At 28.7% G+C, this 18,037-nt stretch overlaps 1 protein-coding gene across 1 annotated transcript in view; it reads right to left on the bottom strand.

Moving 5' to 3' along the window:
- The window catches only part of Dop1R1 (Dopamine 1-like receptor 1), a 262,438-nt gene that overhangs the window by 121,353 nt on the left and 123,048 nt on the right, over positions 1-18,037 (bottom strand). Inside the window, exons 2-3 of the mRNA XM_065499443.1 lie at positions 12,186-12,291; positions 10,115-10,294 (exon numbers count right to left, since the gene is read on the bottom strand). Coding sequence (XP_065355515.1) covers positions 10,115-10,294; positions 12,186-12,291 — 286 coding nt within the window. The remainder of the gene's footprint in view (positions 1-10,114; positions 10,295-12,185; positions 12,292-18,037) is intronic.

The following is an 18,037-nucleotide window of genomic DNA, read 5'->3' on the forward strand; positions in this document are numbered from 1 at the left end:
CGCTTTCCAAAACAAAACGTAAGTAAATACAAATCCATTAAAAATACTAATTTATGTTAATTTGTATAATAACATGTTTTTCGACTTTTTCATAAAAAAGATTTCTATAAATCCTTGTTTATAAAAAAATGTAAGTATCTTTAAAATAAACAATTTTAAAACTAGTTCCAAAATAATTTATCTATGATGTTTTGAAGTTGTATCTTTAAGAATACATTTATTTTACTAAAACAAAGTGATCGAGAAAACCTATGAGTATCTTCATAATTTATGGACTCCAACAAAACAGGATACCTTCATATTATTAGAATCGAACAAAGTTTTTTTTAGTTTGTTGATATTTCTTTGAAAAAATTTATGAAAATTTTGAATTTGGGATTTGAGATACAGCACGAGACACAAATGTGTAAATAAATTTGGAAATATCTATAATTTGAATTTTTATGCTCAACATTTACCAATCTGACAATATTTTTTACACAATATGAAGATCATGATTAGTGAAGTATAGCAATACAAAAAAATTAATGTGAAGTAATGGCATTTAAATACCAGGATATCAAAAAGTTAAAAACTGAATTACACAATTTTGTCGCATTTTCTTTAAAGTTAAATAAACTTCTTATTATTATTTAGAAAAAGAACAATTTTAATCAATTTCATTAATGACAGTTAGTTAAAACATGTTACTAGTTAACAATTTACAATTCTTTAAGGAATATTGAATATGAAGAAGATTATCACCGAAGTTGCAAATTCTGTTACCGAGCAGCTGAAAAATGGTATCTCCTATCGAAAAATATCCACCAAATTCAATATTTCTTTTAATCTGTTGAGAACATAGTGAATATATGTGGTTTGGCTTTTCCAGCACCAATTTGTGGACGGAATTCAATTCTATTGTTAAAAGATGGTCTCACTATATAACGTCTAGTTGCATCAGGAGATGAAAATAGTCCCCGTGAGGTACAACCAAAACTATCTTCATGCTACCAAATTAAGATTTCAAAACGTGCATCTCTTAGAGAAATCAAAAGATGTGGTTTTTATGCAATAAAGATTGTTAAAAAACCTCGTTTAACTGAAAGACACAAGTCTCTTCGACTAACATTTGTAAATTTTTTTAAGAAATGGACCTTTGATGATTGGGAAAAAGTTATATGTACAGATGAATCGAAAATTAACCATTTTGGAACTGATGGACCAAAATATGACTACCAAAAACGAAATGCGCCATTTAAAGACCGTGATTTTATGACGACTATGAAATATGGTGGTGGAATATTGCCATTTTGTGGTTGTTTTTCTGTGAAAGGTGTAGGAAGACTTCATAAAATTGGTAGTAATATGAATGCAGGAATGTATATAGACATTATCAAGACAACAGATGTGGATAGTCTGAATGATTGGCGTGGACAAATTGAAAACACTGTGATACTACAAGATAACGACAACAAACATAAGTCTAAAAAGACCCTTAATTTTTTAAAAACCGCCAAAATTACATTGCTGGATTGACTCCCACAATCTCAGAATTTAAATCCGATTGAGAATTTGGTGCGAATTCTAAAACGTCGCGTTTATAATTATCAAAATCCATTTAGAAACACAACTCAGCTCTAGGAGCGCTCCCATGATATCTAGGGATCTATAATGCTAGAAGAGTGTCGCAAACTGGTGGAGAGTATGCCCTCCAGAATTCAGGCTGTCATTGACGCGAAAGCAGTTTCTTCGAAGTACTAAAAAAGTTACTTTAGTAATCTGCGCCAAAAGTGTGTAAATGGGTTGCAGTTATTTTTTTTAGATTACTGGAGTATAACTAAGGAAATATTTTATTTATTTAGTCCTAAAATATCCTTAATAAATATTGTTTAAAAAAACACAAAACGTTTCTTTATAAACATTGCACTTTAAAAATGGTGTCACAAAGTGTAAATATATGACCATCATTTACACATTTTTGTCTCACACTGTATGTATGACATTTTATGATTTTTTTTTATTAAAATTGTGGTTATTGATGTCAGGAAATTTGTATATTTAATTTTGAAACAAATAAAATACTAAAACTTTTTGGAAATACAATTTTTTGTAATATTTTTTTAAATATTACTACTCGAAATGCAACCTCTAACTGTGTTGGCTCAAATATTTAGCAGGGACCGTAACGGTTATAAGGGATATCAAAAAAGTTATTTTATAGCCGTTATTTTGTGACTTTGGTATTTATTTATCTGCAAAGAAAAAACCAAAAAACCAGGAAAAAATTATAAAATATTTATTAAATCTCACTTGCTTAAATCTCACAGTTTCACGCGAACTTTTATTTTTACGTTGAAAAATAACTGTTAACTTTGGAGTTGGGATAATTTTTTTAATATCACCATAGATTCTGAAAGAGCACGTCAATACGAATCTATTGGTATATAAGAGTATATGTCTCCGTTGACTCTAACATAGTGATTTTTTGATTTCAAATTTTCTGGATAACCGTTATTTACGGTCCCTGATATTCAGTGTTTGTTGTTTAGATGTCGGAGAATATTTTTAGAAATACGGGTTACCCTAATCAACACACATATGTAGATCTATGTAAGTGAACATTACAGAAATACAAATTCAGGTTTTTATATGAGAGTAGCTCAACTAACTCAAAACTTCCAATGAAACGTTGCTTTACCAAAATCTTTAGATTGGATTAAGACTGGATTGACTGGTGCTAGTCCTTGCGTAGTTACATGTAGAAACTGTGTAGAAAGATTTTCACTAAATTCATCATATAGTCAATCACATACACGCACAACACAGCCTTACAAACAGACCAACATAATATATCTTAAGCATTATCAACGGAAATTGTATACACATATACCCACCCACACATACATACAACCATAAATACATGCCTCGCCAGACTTGGCACAATTTATTTGGTGTAAATTGTATTTTGTGGCATGAGAGTTTTAGAGAAAAAGTTGAGATTTGTTTTGCCATATTCTTCATACTTGTCTGCTTATACTTTATTCGATTTCTTTTTGTTATTGTCAATAAACCTTATTTCCGTTAAGTTTTGTAGCGGATATACATACACACTTACTTAAGTGTTAGCATGTGTGTGTTTGAAATAACAGGACTGCATGTTCCATTGTAAGAGTATGAGTGAGTGAGCGAATGAGTGAGTGCTTGCGTGGTAAGTGTTCGATACTTTATTCCATCAACAGGTTTTTATTATTTTTTATCGGTTTAAAGAAAATTCTCTTCAATATTACATTATCTTGAACAAGAAATAAAGGCGAGAAAAGAAATGGTTTTTCTTAACAACACGGATGTCTATTGTGTTTGAAGTGTATGAAAGAAAACTTTAGTTATTTATCTTTACAATTTATTTATTTTCTTTCACATTCATTTTGCTGTTTTTTTTTTCAATTGAATTTTTAAATAAATTTTTCTGTGTCATTCTCCTTAATTTTCACAATATCGTTATGATAAGATACCCAAGCCAGTGAATGTTAAAGAATTGCATTAGTCTGAGAGTGAGCATGGGTATGCCTGTCACTTAAATGTAAATACAATTTTGAAATATAATAGATTTATACTATATCAATTGTAATATTTATTTTCGACATAAATTTGATTATTTATTTCGTTTTCCTTAAACAAAAATAAAAGCAATACAGAAAATGTTACTTGTTTGTTCAAGAAAAACATCATAATTTGTTAAAAATTTTAAATTTAATTGAAAATGTAATCACTCAAAGAACGTTAATCAGATTTTAATAAGAAAACATGTCAGATTTTTTAAATGAAATTGTGTAGTATTAATTTATAAAAAGCCAAATCAATCATAATTATTTTTTGCAAATGTTTGAAATTATCCATAAAACAAGTTCTATCGTAAAGCTAAGATATCAAGCAATAATTATTTGCAGAAATAATAGTTATTATGTCAACAGAAGTATTTGAAAATGGCGACAGAACACACTACTTTAAATTATACCATATTCAAGAGGGTAGTATTAATATTTATAATAACACTAGTTTACAAGGCTTGCTCATGAATTGAAACATATGGGGATTTGTGTATTTAAGTCTTCTAACTTCAGAAAAAATTTTTAAAAAAATCCTGGACGTCAAAATTTTGTGATATTTATTAAAAATGTACATTAAATTAGGACAAAAAAATTGAAAGTGAAGTGTTTAGTCCACTTTTTATAATTATTTTCATTTGTCTCCCTTACGACACTTCAACAGTAGTCTCCTAACATATTCTGATCCCAAAAACCTTGATAATTACTCTCGAAAAACTTCAAATCTTAATGGAAACGCTTTGCATGTTCGTCACTCATGTGTCCGAGGTTTTCCGGGAAAAAATCCACATGAGAATGTAAAAAGTTAATTTTGAGGGATATATTTACACCCATCAGTTCAAAATTATGTAATAAATTCGCAACAATATCTTTGTAATTTTGACTTATTCTTATTCCCCAAAAATTCTTGAACAACAAGTTTAAAAGAATTCCATGCTGCATTTTCAACATCGGTTAATAGACACTCAAATTTGGTATCAACCAAAATGTTTCTTATCGCTTCTTTTAGTTTAGCCTCAGAAAGACTCGGGAACACGCTACATAAATATTGAAATGCTGGTTTTGTCTTATCTAAAGCTTTTACGAAAATTTTTTAATGAAAATAAGCATTTTGCAGTGTTTGTGTTATAGGAATACCTCGATTTGGCTGAATAATTTTTCCGCAAATAAAACAAAAATGGTCTGGGTTTATTTTACACTTTCTAGAAGACATTTTAAAATAGTTCTTACTTTGGAGTTTTGTATTTAATAGCGATTTATTAACGTTTATCTACAGGAAAGATGTACTTTTAAACAGTATTTATTTTTTCCCGTTATTTTTTTTTTTGGAATTTGTCAAAAGAAAACAACTCTGAAAGTATCTAGCAGCTTCGCCAGAATGTTGAGTACCCTAAAACGATGTAAATACTTAATTACTACAATTCGGTACACTACAGTATGCATTAGTAGTACTCATGGGAGGTGAAAAATAAAAACCCATATATCTCAAAATTATGACGTATAGGTGGGAAGCTAAAAATTGTCAATTAAATAGCGTCCCTAACTCTTCTCAAAAATACAAGTTTCATTCCATGAGCAAACAAAAATGTTTGATTTGTAAACTAGTGTTATTTTTTTAAGATTGTTATACCTTGTTGAAAAGGTCATCTTGTCCAGATTCTATTTTGGTTATGAGTTTGAAGCTTAACTTATTATCTAGCCGCCTTTTCGTGCCTATAGACAAATAGCATGCAAAAATGTTGAGCAACTCAGAAATTAAAACAAAAAATTGTAAATTTAATCAGCTTTTTTATCTTGGCAGTTTTTCATTTCTTATTAAACAAGAATATAATTTAAACAATTATGGAGAGACAAGGAATTAAGCTTTCATAAAATATATGCATAAAATGCACAATGCAAGAAATTATATAAGTTTTATACTAAATTTTCTTTATACATTGATATCAATTTGTATATGCTTTCATATCAAAATAAGCAAAAACTGACTGAGTTGACAAACATCACTGAAAACCGTTTTTTAGAAAAACTTCTGAACTTGAGTGTGTTTCTGAAATTTTTTTACACAATGTCTAATGCTCAGCGAGACCTATAAATCTAATAAGAAAATACATAAAAACACCTATTTTACTTGTCTTAACATCTCAATTTTATACAAAAATTAAAAAAAAAAATAAAAAATGTATTTTTAAGCGTACATAACTTTTTTTGTAATGATTCGCTTTTTATGTTCGAAAATACGAAAATAAAGCTTAAAGTCCCACATATTCAACATAAAAAAAATATTACAGAAATACTCATCCATTCAAAAGTTACAGATTTTTGATCCGAAAATGACCAAAATTTTAATAATAATTTGAAAATATTGTAAAAATCAGTTTTTAAGAGACTTTCACTCATTCAATAAAAAAAGCACAGTGTTAATTGTTGATCGAATTTAGTGTTACTTTGATATTTCGGTTGTTTGGTCAGAAAATTTTGTCAAAAATATTCGATTTCCAAAAAATTTATACGAAACAAAAAGTTGTATCATAGTTATTTTTAATGCCAACCGCCCGGTGGTTAGTAATAAACTAACCACTTCACTTCACAAAAAACTTTGGAATGGGGTAGTTTTTTTATGGTTTGATTACTTTTTTCTTACTTTTTATAATAAACTAACACTGATTAAAGTAAAAATGCAATTGTTTTGATTTTAAACTTATACACAAACAAGTAAAGTATGGTCGGTCAAGCCCGACCATATAATACCCTACACCAAGTAAATGAGTAAAGATAGTTTTCTTTTAAAATATCAATAATTTATATTCGTGAGTGATTTTTGGAAGTGGGCCTTATATGGGAGCTATGACCAATTAGGCCGAAAATATTATATGTACCAAATTTTATCGAAATATCTTCAAAATTGCGACCTGTACTCTGCGCACAAGGTTTACATGGACAGCCAGCCAACCAGCCAGCCAACCAGCCAGCCAGACGGACGGACATCGTTTAATCGACTCAAAAAGTGATTCTAAGTAGATCGGTGGGTGTTAGACCAATATTTTTGGGCGTTACACACATCTGTACAAACGCATAATACCCTCCCCACTATGGTGGTGTAGGGTATAAAACTCGTGTCTGAAAGAGTTAAAGTATATATATCGACTCAGAATCACTTTCTGACGATATCCGTCCAGCAATTTTGAAGATATTTCGATAAAATTTGGTACATATAATTATTTCGGCCCTGAAATCGATTCATTATTTCACATAGCTTCCGAAAATCACTTTAACGTGCATAAATCTACTGAAAATGTTAGTATACACATAAAATTCAACATAAATAACTTTCATATAGACATGATTTATGTCTATATATGTGATTTGCACGACATAATGTGATGGCGATCGGTCCATAATTGGTCATATCTCCCATATAAGCCGATTTCGAAAATCACTCACAAATATAAATTATTGAAATTTTAAAAGAACAATTTTATTGCTCATTTACTAAGTGCAGGATATTATATGGTAGAGCTTGACATTGAATAAAAGCTTTGAGTTGAGCATTGTTTATAAGTATGGCAACACTAAATGATTAATGATTAACATCGAAGGCTCTAGAATTCGAATATTCTAATTTGAAGATCATTGTAGAAATAGAGCATTCTAGATGGTAATGCAGCGTATATAATAGAGTGACATCCGATTTTTTTTTTTAGATTTCAAAGAGTGCCGTTTGGAATATTGTGACATCAGGCCTAAAAGTTAAGTGCTGATTTCTGGACGCGCATATATGAAATAAATAGGTGAAACTCGTTAACTTTCGGCATGGTTTTCTAGAAATATATAGATTTATTTATATTAATGAATATTACATTAAAAAAAAATTAATCTCCTTTGGATCAAAATGATCCAAAAACTGTATTATCGCCAAAATTCGGAAAAAATGCAAATTTTTCAGTTTTTGTAAATATTTTGCTACTAAATAAATACTTTTGCAATTACTGCAAAAGAATCAAAGAATCTAAAGTTATTAAAAATTCGCCAGACCATTAACGTGTCTCAGGATACTAGAACAAGAAATGTAGGAACAAAATTAACATATTTTGAGAAAAATTAAAATAAAAGCTAATTTTTATTTAAAATATATCCGTATTTACTTGTGTATGAGTTTTTGTATTCGTAGGATACCGTTAACCTATTCGCAGGTATGGCAAACAAATTTTTTTTTTAACGGCTGTTTAAAATCTCCATTTTCAAATTTTTAAAAATTTTGTTAAACAAATTTCAGAATTTTTTGATCATCACATTGGGATTTATTGAGAACATAATAGGGAATAAAAATATGAAAAAATTATGTCAATACCTTTTAAAATTTTTCCGTACCTGAGATTTAAATTTTGCGATTTTCAAGAAAAACTAATTTTTTGACCATATTTTGGCGAATGAGCCCAATTTACTTACTGTTATTAATTTTTAGTAAAACCTGTTTAGAATATTATATTCCGGGTAATTTGAAATATAGTCTGAAACTTTTACTGAAATCGGAAGACGTTAATCCTTAAAACGTGAAGGCCAAAGGTAAAATTTTTCAATATTTGGAATTTGTAATGAAAATATAGCGAAATGTTATACGTTTTGGGCCGATTTTGGTGAAACTTAAGAATAATAACATGAATATGTATATGTAACAACAGCACAAAAATGGATATTAACCCTTAAAATTAAAATTTTGCATATATCTTAACTTTGACCTCGATGCGTCCAGAAATCGTTGTCCGATTTGGTTAAAATTTTCAGCATTTAACTTTTAGGCCTAGTCTCACAATATTCCAGCCATACAACTGATTCTCACTCTAGTATATAAATTGGCCATGAAAACACTAAACGAATGATTCTAATTTAAAGCATCGTTAAGTGAAGACATCGACTGCATTGCCAGTGTATACTTGCACATTATAAAGTGTGTGTGTATTTCTGCGAATATATAAATATGTATAAAATACTGAGTGACTATTTGAACTGTCATTACTTGCGAAGAAAAGTGGATCCATTCGAAGCGTAAGAAATCGTATATGTATGTATATGCTTTATATTTTGTAGGACCAGAAGGGTTCTATATATTATGAGCTGCTAAAATCTGGCCAGACCATCACAGGGAGCTAGAATTAACCGAAAAATAGCCATAATGTGCGGCCAGACATGAAACCGTAGTATTTTATCATGACAAATCTCGGCCACAAATTGCAATCAGATTCATCATGGGCATTAACGTGGACCTTCAATATATGCAAAAATTTAAAACTCATCTGTTTCAAAAACGAGTATAGGAGAAAGAAAATTTTCACAAAATTTGAGCTTGATCGGTTAAAAAAGTTCGTGAGAACATTTACAAGGGGGAAAAATGCTATTATTTCAGTTTTTGTAAAAATGTTACCATTAAGTAATTACTTTTGCAATTTAATATAAAAGAATCGTAAAGTGTACGTAATTATCATTGTAGCATTTTGCACTGTTATTGTAAATCTAAGACCTTAAGGTATATTTTCGCAACGTTCATTAAAACCGCCAAAAATATATAATATTTCGATATCATTCATTTAAAAATTCCAAGTATTGCAAAATTTAACTTTGACCTACACGATTTAAGGGTTAACGTTTTGCCTATAATATTCCGTACACAGAAAAAACTATTTCTTCAACCGTTTCAATTCAAATATTTATCCCATATTGAACTGGTTTCAATTATTTCATAATTAAATCAAGTATTCATTTGCTCAAAAACAAAATTTCTTGATATTTTCTATTGAATTTTGAGTTTTGAATTTGATTATTTTGACAATTGAATATACAATTTTCGTTATTGGTTGAATTTCAAATACAAACATTATTGAATAGATAATTTTCGTAATTGAAAACACATTTTTGTTATTTTTGTTATGTTTTATTTTTGAGCAAATGAATAACTGATTTAATTATGAAATAATTGAAACCAGTTCAATATGGGATAAATATTTGAATTGAAATATACTTTTTTCTGTGTATAGGTTAAATTTCTTAAAATTCATAACAGCAAGGAAATTGGTATCATTGGGCATGTCCAAATTAGTAAAAAATAATATTTCGTAAGTAGCTAATTATTTTAAAGGATAGATGGAATTACAAAAATGTCAATAAAATTGGATTTTTTTTTTTTTAAACAATATTTTGATGGAGGATATAAAAAATACGGTATTGAATATAATATAGCGCTATGTAATAAATTGTGTAACATTTTCAAATATTAACTTAAAATTAAATCTAACACGTACAAAACTGACAGCCTCAACAGTGCCAAACAAATATCATTTGCTTGGAAAATATACATCAATTTGTTGACAAACACGTGTACTACTTCAATTACAAAAAATCTATAACCTTCGTAACATTTTGCAGGTTATTTTACATTTTTTAGATATCTTTCTTCTTTTTTTTTTTGGTAAAAAGAAAAAAATAATCAAGCCACGAAAAGGAAAAATTGAAAATGTGGAAAAGTGAAAACTTACCCAACAAATCATTAACTCCAGCAAATGTCATCACCAGCGAAGCCACAAATAAATCCGCAATTGCTAATGATGCTAGAAATAAATTCCCAATACGACGCAAACTGCGTTCTGTATAGATGGCAAGGCAGACGAGTATATTTCCGGCAATTGACAAGAATATTAGTACAGATAGGAAAATGCCTGCGAAATAAAAGAACAAAAAAAAAATAACAACAAGAAAACGGGAGAAAGAAAAATGAGAGAGAAAAAAAAAAGAATTTTGATTAAAAACCCCCCAAAAAATTGACGGGGAATATTCATGATTTCCAGTGACAAAACAGGCAGATAGACAAACAAACGAATAGACAGACTGACATGTAGAGATAAATGAATATGAAGGTAGTTAGTTTGTGAGTGAGTGAGTGACTGGCGTAGAGTGATTGAATGATTTGGGAGAGTGACTGTATGAATTTATGGCATGAGTGATGTTAAATGCAAAAACATTTTCATAGACACACACTTATATAGAATTTTCCATTTGGATGCAACACTTTGAAGAGAAAATTTATTTAAAAAAAATACTGAGTTTTCTAGTATGTATTTCATTTCATTCTGCGTATGTAACATGCAGCATGGTGCATATAGAAAGAACATGCAGGGTATAGGATTTTGTTTGAATGCTTGAAGGGAAATTTTGTATATGTATGAGTGTGTGTGAATGTTTTTGTGTTTCTTGAAGTATTAAGTTATTTGTATATGAGTGAAATCAAAAAATGTTGCACAATTATAAAATACTTTAATAAGTAATTAAGGTATTTATAGACGGCAATACTGAGTATTAATATTTGTCAAAAACTCAAGTATCATAATACAATTTCATCATCTAAACAAAATTTGTATTAGATTTTCAAAAAATACAAATGATTTTTTTGATTTACGATCGGTATTGAAAATTTGTTTAAAACAATTCAAAAACTTTTTATTTTCGTATGTATCGGGTATGTATTTATAAAAACAAATAAGGCAAATAAAAATGTCAAGAAAATATAAAATAAAAATAAAATTTTCAGAAAAATATCAATCAACAAAGAAATAAAATATTTGTAATACTATCGTGTAAACAATAAATGTTTTTTCAAAATGACTTTTTGAAATACCGACTGATTTCAATAATATTTTAAATTTGAAAAGTGTTAATACTCAGTATTGCCTTCTATAAATACCTTAAATGATACATATTTTTGAAGTATATTTTTAATATGTTTCATTTAATGAAATTCACTGAATTATAAATCAGCTGTTTACTTTGTAGCTGTCGTCTTAAAAATAATTCAGTAGCTGACACAAGACTACAACTGCAGTCAGCAGAATTTGGGTTCTTGTAGTCGTGTAGCCAGCTGTCTTCAATGTGTTTAATTCATTAAGTTACCGGACGAGTACAAAGTTTTTTGAAGTTCATAAGGAAAAGTAGTTTTTGTTTTAAACAGTGCGCTTTACTTGCTCTTCAAATGAACAAACTTTATAATCTTAGGAATAAGATTATTTTATTAGTCATTTTTTTAGGTTAGTTCTCACGAATTTTAAAATTTAATTTTCAACATTTTTACTCGCCTTTCTTCAGGTTTTTGAAAACAGCGTATCCAATTTTCTCAATTTTTCTTTTATTCAACTAAAAAAAATGTTTTTGTCTAATAAAACAAAAATTGTTTCAAAATCATGACCGACTCCAAAGTTATATTCATTTGAATTTAAAAAATCGATTTTTTGCTAGTTTTTTTTGGCAAAAAGTACTTTTTTTAAGTTACATAAAATATGTCTATGAATATGTATAAGAAATTTATATTTTTTAAAAAGCTAACTCTACACAAAATATTTTAAATGAAAAAAAAAATTACTTAAAAAATAAACTTAAATTTTCTGTAACATTTTTTTGGGCGAATTTGACTGAAAAAAAAATACACAGAAAAATCTACAAAATCAATTTTAAATCGAAAAGTACAACATTATTTGATTTCTTCCATATGTTAGTGTGTATGTGTTTTAGTGTTTGTTTTTTGGGATAGATAGAGACATTCAACGACATTTACTTTACCAACAACAACTAATGATAAAAGTGACTCCACTTCGGGATCCTCACCCACTATCGTATCGGTTTCTGAGGGATTTATCCATGATGTCTCATTAAAATATGTCGTTATCTAAAAATAGAAAATGTAAGAATTATGAAAAATTAAATATTTTATTTTTACGTAGCGTATGAGTATTTTGAAAATAGTATGTTATTGATATCAATTATACGCTTCTAATTTAATCCTTAATTTCACCACAATACAATAAAATCGGTTTTAGCTATTTTAAAACTCAGATATTTACATATTTAATTACTGCCAGAGCTAGGGTTAAATCAATACATATAAAGGGAAAAAAGTCTTTAAAATTCATTTCGCAAGTTACTAAAGATCATAATTAATAAATAAATATATGAGGCATTTCATATCAAGTGAACCAACTTTTGAAATTTATGTCATCCGATCGGAATGAAATTCGTACCAAGGTTAGGTCTATTGGATAGTGTAGACACAATTTTTCAACAAGATCGGTCGAGAACTCTCTGAGTGCTCTTCAACGAAAATATCTCAGCTTTTGTTTGAGCTAAAAAAAATAAATTAAAAAAAATTTGAAAAAAAAAGTCAACAAAGTTTTTGATTTTGCAAAAAAAGTCAAAAATAGTTTTGAGTTACAAAATATTTATTTTGATAGATATCCCACTCGCAACCCACTAAGCTACCAAATAGGTCTTCAAGGAAAATATCTAAGCATTATTTTAAGAAAAAAGGGCCCATTTAAAAAAAAAGTCAAAAAAGTTTTTTCGGAAAAAAAATATTAAAATTTTTTTAATTTTTTTTCGATAGATTGAAGAAAGAGCATTCTAAACTATTTGGGACACATTTTGCTAAGAACAATAGGTAATAAGTTACATGCATGAAAAAAACACCTGCTTGGCCAAAATGTCAAATTTTTGATCTTGACCGATCTTGTTGAAAAATCCAATAGAACTAACCTTGGTGCAAATTTCATCCCAATCGGAAGACATCGATTTCAAAAGTTGGTTCACTTGACATGAAATGCCCCATTTGTATGCATATTTTAAAGTTTTAATGTTTGTATTACTCATCATCATTTTGAAATCTTAATTTTCGTTGTCAAAAATTAGCAATTACTACATTCAAAACTCTACGTATGGATTTTCGAAACAAAATCAATTTTTGCGTCAAAAATTCTAATTTTCAAATTTCGATTTATGAAAAAAAAATTTCACGGTCCAATACAAGACCAACAACCAGTCAATCCAATATCGGATACTCTGTTCTAAACTGAAGCCTATCCCAGAGAGAGCATTATGCATCGATCGAAAAAATAGTATTCGGAAACACGGTCTGGACTATAAAAGGGTTGAGGCGAAACTTCCCAATCACTTCATTCTAAATACTTTTTAACAGATATTACAACATGTAGCCGAGCGTTGTCATGATGAAATATTGCGGTTTCATGTCTGGTGGCATATTCAGTTCAATCGAATCAGTTGCGCTCGGTACAGGTTCCCTGTAATGGTCTGGTTAGATCTCAGCAGCTCATAATATATATATCACTTTTGCTCCCACCAATTACAGACCGGCTGGTTGGCCGGGCTTCTCTTACGGATTTTCTTTTATAGCGTTCAAGCATCATTTCGGATACGCCTTTAAAGGTCTCTCCGCTTCAATTCGTACCCAATTTTTCAGCTTTTGGATGAATTCATCTGATCGCAAATGGTTTGAAATTACTGCTTGAGCAACTTCCAAAGCTCTTGTTGAGTTTTACAACAATATTCATTCAAAACCATCTTTCGCTCGATGGAACACATTCTCCATAAGCTTTGGTGAGCAATCGGTGTGCTTCAGCGGCACTTTTTATACCCTACACCACCATAGTGGGGAGGGTATAATGCGTTTGTGCAGATGTTTGTAACGCCCAAAAATATTAGTCTAACACCCACATTAAAGTATACCGATCGACTTAGAATCACTTTCTGAGTCGATTAAACGATGTCTGTCCGTCCGTCTGGTTGGCTGGCTGGCTGTCCATGTAAACTTTGTGCGCAGAGTATATATATTTTGAAGATATTTCGATCAAATTTGGTACATATTACTTTTTCGGCCCAAGGACCCAGCCTATTGAAACTGGCTGAAATCGGTCCATTATTTCACCTAGCCCCTATACAAATGTCCCCTCGAAATTGGTCTTTATCGGTCATAAATGTTTAATTTATACATGTATCTACACAAATTTCGCTCCAAATAAGTTTTATATATACAAAATTCATGTCACCAAATTTTGTTACGATCGGTCCACAATTAGTCATAGCTCCCATATAGACCCGCTTCCGAAAATCACTTTAACGTGCATAAATCGCTTAAAAATGTTGGTACACACACAAAATTCAACATACTTAACTTTAATATAGACATAAATCACGCGACCTAATTTCATGGTGATCGGTCCATAATTGGTCATAGCCCCCATATAAGGCCCACTTCCGAAAATCACTCAAAAATATAAATTATTGAAATTTTAAAAGAAAAATGTTTTTGCTCTTTTACTTAGTGTAGGGTATTATATGGTCGGGCTTGACCGACCATACTTCCTTACTTGTTTTAAATTAAAGTAAAGCAAAACTTTTCGCAGATGACGCTTTGTTGGTACAAAATTCGACATTTTTGAAGCAGTACCTAACTCTAAACATGTGTGAGTAACAAAATTATACATGTGTTGGTAACTTTTAAATTTTCTCCAGGCAACAGAGTTCTATAAAAATGTTTTAAATTTTAATTTGTATGAATTTTCAATTCCAAAAATTGTAACTCTGTCCTATAGTTTAAATTCTACAATAACAAAAAATTGCATGTCAGAATTTCCAAAAATTATTTTTCTTGATTTGAAAGTGTGCTAAAAGTGTTTTGAAAAAATATAAAATTATATGTATTAAAGTAATAATGTGTAAAAAAATGTGATTTTATCAAAAATTAAAAGTTAAAATTTCAAGACATTTCATTTGTTTACATTTCTTTGAGCTCACACGGTAACCGTATATGTGAGAGAGTAATTTAAAAAAAATTGAGAGTTGGACTACTTGGTATACTTTGGTTTAAACTTTAAAGTCATACAACCAATTTTTTTCGGAGTAGATTTTCAGACAGTTAGACTAAGAAAATGTCTAGAAACATATTTTCTAGACAGTTATTGTTCAAAATATTATAAATTTATTTTCCCGAGATCTTCTCTTGGTCGTACTCTGAATTGTATATGTGTTATTGACCATTCAGTTGATATCTTTAGGAAATATTATTTTTTCCAAAAAAATTTGTTGGACAATGATAACTATTTTTAGGAAATATGTTGAGAATATGTATGTATGTATGTATGTATCCTAAGCATTAATATGAGAGCAGTAAGTCATCATGGATATGTTTGTAAAATTTTCTTTTCTCTTAAAATTTTAACTTTAAACAACGATAAAGTAGAAAAGAAAGCAACTTCCAAATTGACCATAAATAACCTGTATACTAAGTTTTAAAAAATTTGGAACGGTTATTGTCTAATAACTTTTCGAAAATATTTGTTTCCTCCCTAAAATAGTTGAACCAGAATTATGTAGTCTGTTTTTTAAAATGCAAAAGGTAATGCAAACGTATACTTAATATTGTGATAAATCTATTAATTAGTAATTATACGACCATAATCACAATAACAACACAAAATGGTTTATAATTTAAATTAATTAATTTTTAATACCTACTTCAGGTTTTATTTTATATTACTACATGAGCTTAAATTTAACATGCAGCATATTTAAACTTTGTAATTAAAGTTTATGAGTTTCAAATATTAACAACATTTTCTTTTTAAAGTGCTGTGCGATTTTTCATGCCGTAATTGTATTAGAACTCTAAAAAAGTGAACAGTTATAAAACTTGTTTATATTTAGAATGAAAAAAAAGGAGGTATTACTTTTTTCCATAAAAAATGTGCACAAAATGAAAATGTAGATTTAAGTAAATAAATTGTATAAGCAACGAATTAAAACAGGGCTATACAATTTTTTTTAATTATTGTTACACCATACACAGAAAAAAATTACACGGTGCTACAGCGTCATGCTGTGTACATTACAAACAGTATTTTCTCTCCCCAATGAATACAAAACATCAATCTACTATAAAAAGCAAAATATTTTTACAGATTTAAATTTACAAGTTGAATTTTATGAACTTTTTTCGAAAAAGTTTAATAACTTTTGCAAATATAAATGTAAAAGTAATGCCTCGTTTTTTCTATATAAAATTGTCCTTAAATCTCTGTGCAAAAAATAGGTGTTCAATGAAAGTATACAGAATATTATATACCAGATAATTCTAAATATACTATTACAGTTTTACTAAAAGTGGACAACGTTAACCTTTAAATCGTGAAAGTCAAATGAAAATTTAGCAATATTTGGAATTTCTAAATGAATGATTGGGAAATATTATATATTTTTGTGCCGATTTTATTGAAAGTTGAGAAAAATATTTCTTAAGGTTTTAGATTTACAATAACAGTGCAAAAATGGTACCTAAATTTGACTGTGTTTTTCGTGATTTTAAAAGTTGAGGGTCATTAAGATTCCAAGTGCTATTAAGGGTTAATTTCCATTTTTGTGCTGCTATTGTAAATTCAGGACCTTGTTATATTTTTAGCAACTTTCATTAAAATCGTCACAAAAATATATAAAATTACGCTATCATTAATTTAGAAATTCCAAACATTGCTAAATTTTTCCTTTGACCTTCACGATTTAAGGGTTAAAATTGTGCGCTATTAGTAAATTTTTCAGAGTATATTTATAATTATAATTATAATAATAATTATCTGGCCTATAATATTCTGTTTAGGTTTTACATAAAATTTATAACAGTAAGGAAATTGGTATGATTAGTCAAATTTAAATCACAGGTACGGAAAAACTGTAGGAGGTATTGAAATATTTCTTTCATAGTTTTATTCCCTATTATATTCTTAATAAATCCCTATGCAATAATCGAACAAATTCTGAAATTTGTTTCACAAAATTTTTAAAAATTTTAAAATGGAGTCAAACCTGCGAATAGGTTAACGTTATCCTATGAAGAAAGAAACTCATATGCAAGTAACTATGGATATATTTTAAGTAAAAATGTGCTTTTATTTTAATATTTTTCAAAATATGGGCAGTTCCACGAAAATCGTAACCACGACTGAAATAACAAAAACCATTGAAACTTTTTTTCGAGATGACTTGAATAGAAGAAAATAATAAAATGTTATTATGTGATTGTATTTAGATCAGATTACAACATATTAAAGACAAAAAAACTAATTTAAATTGATTATATTTAATTTTTTAATGCTTTAGGCTAAAATTGCAGCGAAAACTAGGCTCCCACTTGGCTTGTAGTATGAAATGAATTTGATTCTGATTGTTTTTTTGCTATTTTCAAATTGTTTATTGACCCCGAATGTATATTTTCTATTAATTTTTTTAGTTTTTGTATGCATATATTTACAGAATATATATTGTTTTATTATAACAGAAAAGTCTGTCACGTACGGTATGTCACGTACGATATTAAATTTTATTTATTATAAAATCATCCAAAGATTGTTTTTATTTAAATATTATAAAGTAGAATCATATAGACCCATTAGCCTATTGTCAAATATATCAAAGCTATTCGAAAAACTGTTAATGCACAAGTTAAAGCCGATAGTGAATCATTTTGATTGTATTCCAACTCATCAATTCGGATTTCGAGAAAAACATAACACCATAGAACAAACTCACAGGTTGGTAGAAATCATATCCAAGACATTTGAAGAAACAAAATA

The sequence above is a fragment of the Calliphora vicina genome, chromosome 1 (assembly GCF_958450345.1).
Source record: "Calliphora vicina chromosome 1, idCalVici1.1, whole genome shotgun sequence".
NCBI classification, from domain to species: domain Eukaryota; kingdom Metazoa; phylum Arthropoda; class Insecta; order Diptera; family Calliphoridae; genus Calliphora; species Calliphora vicina.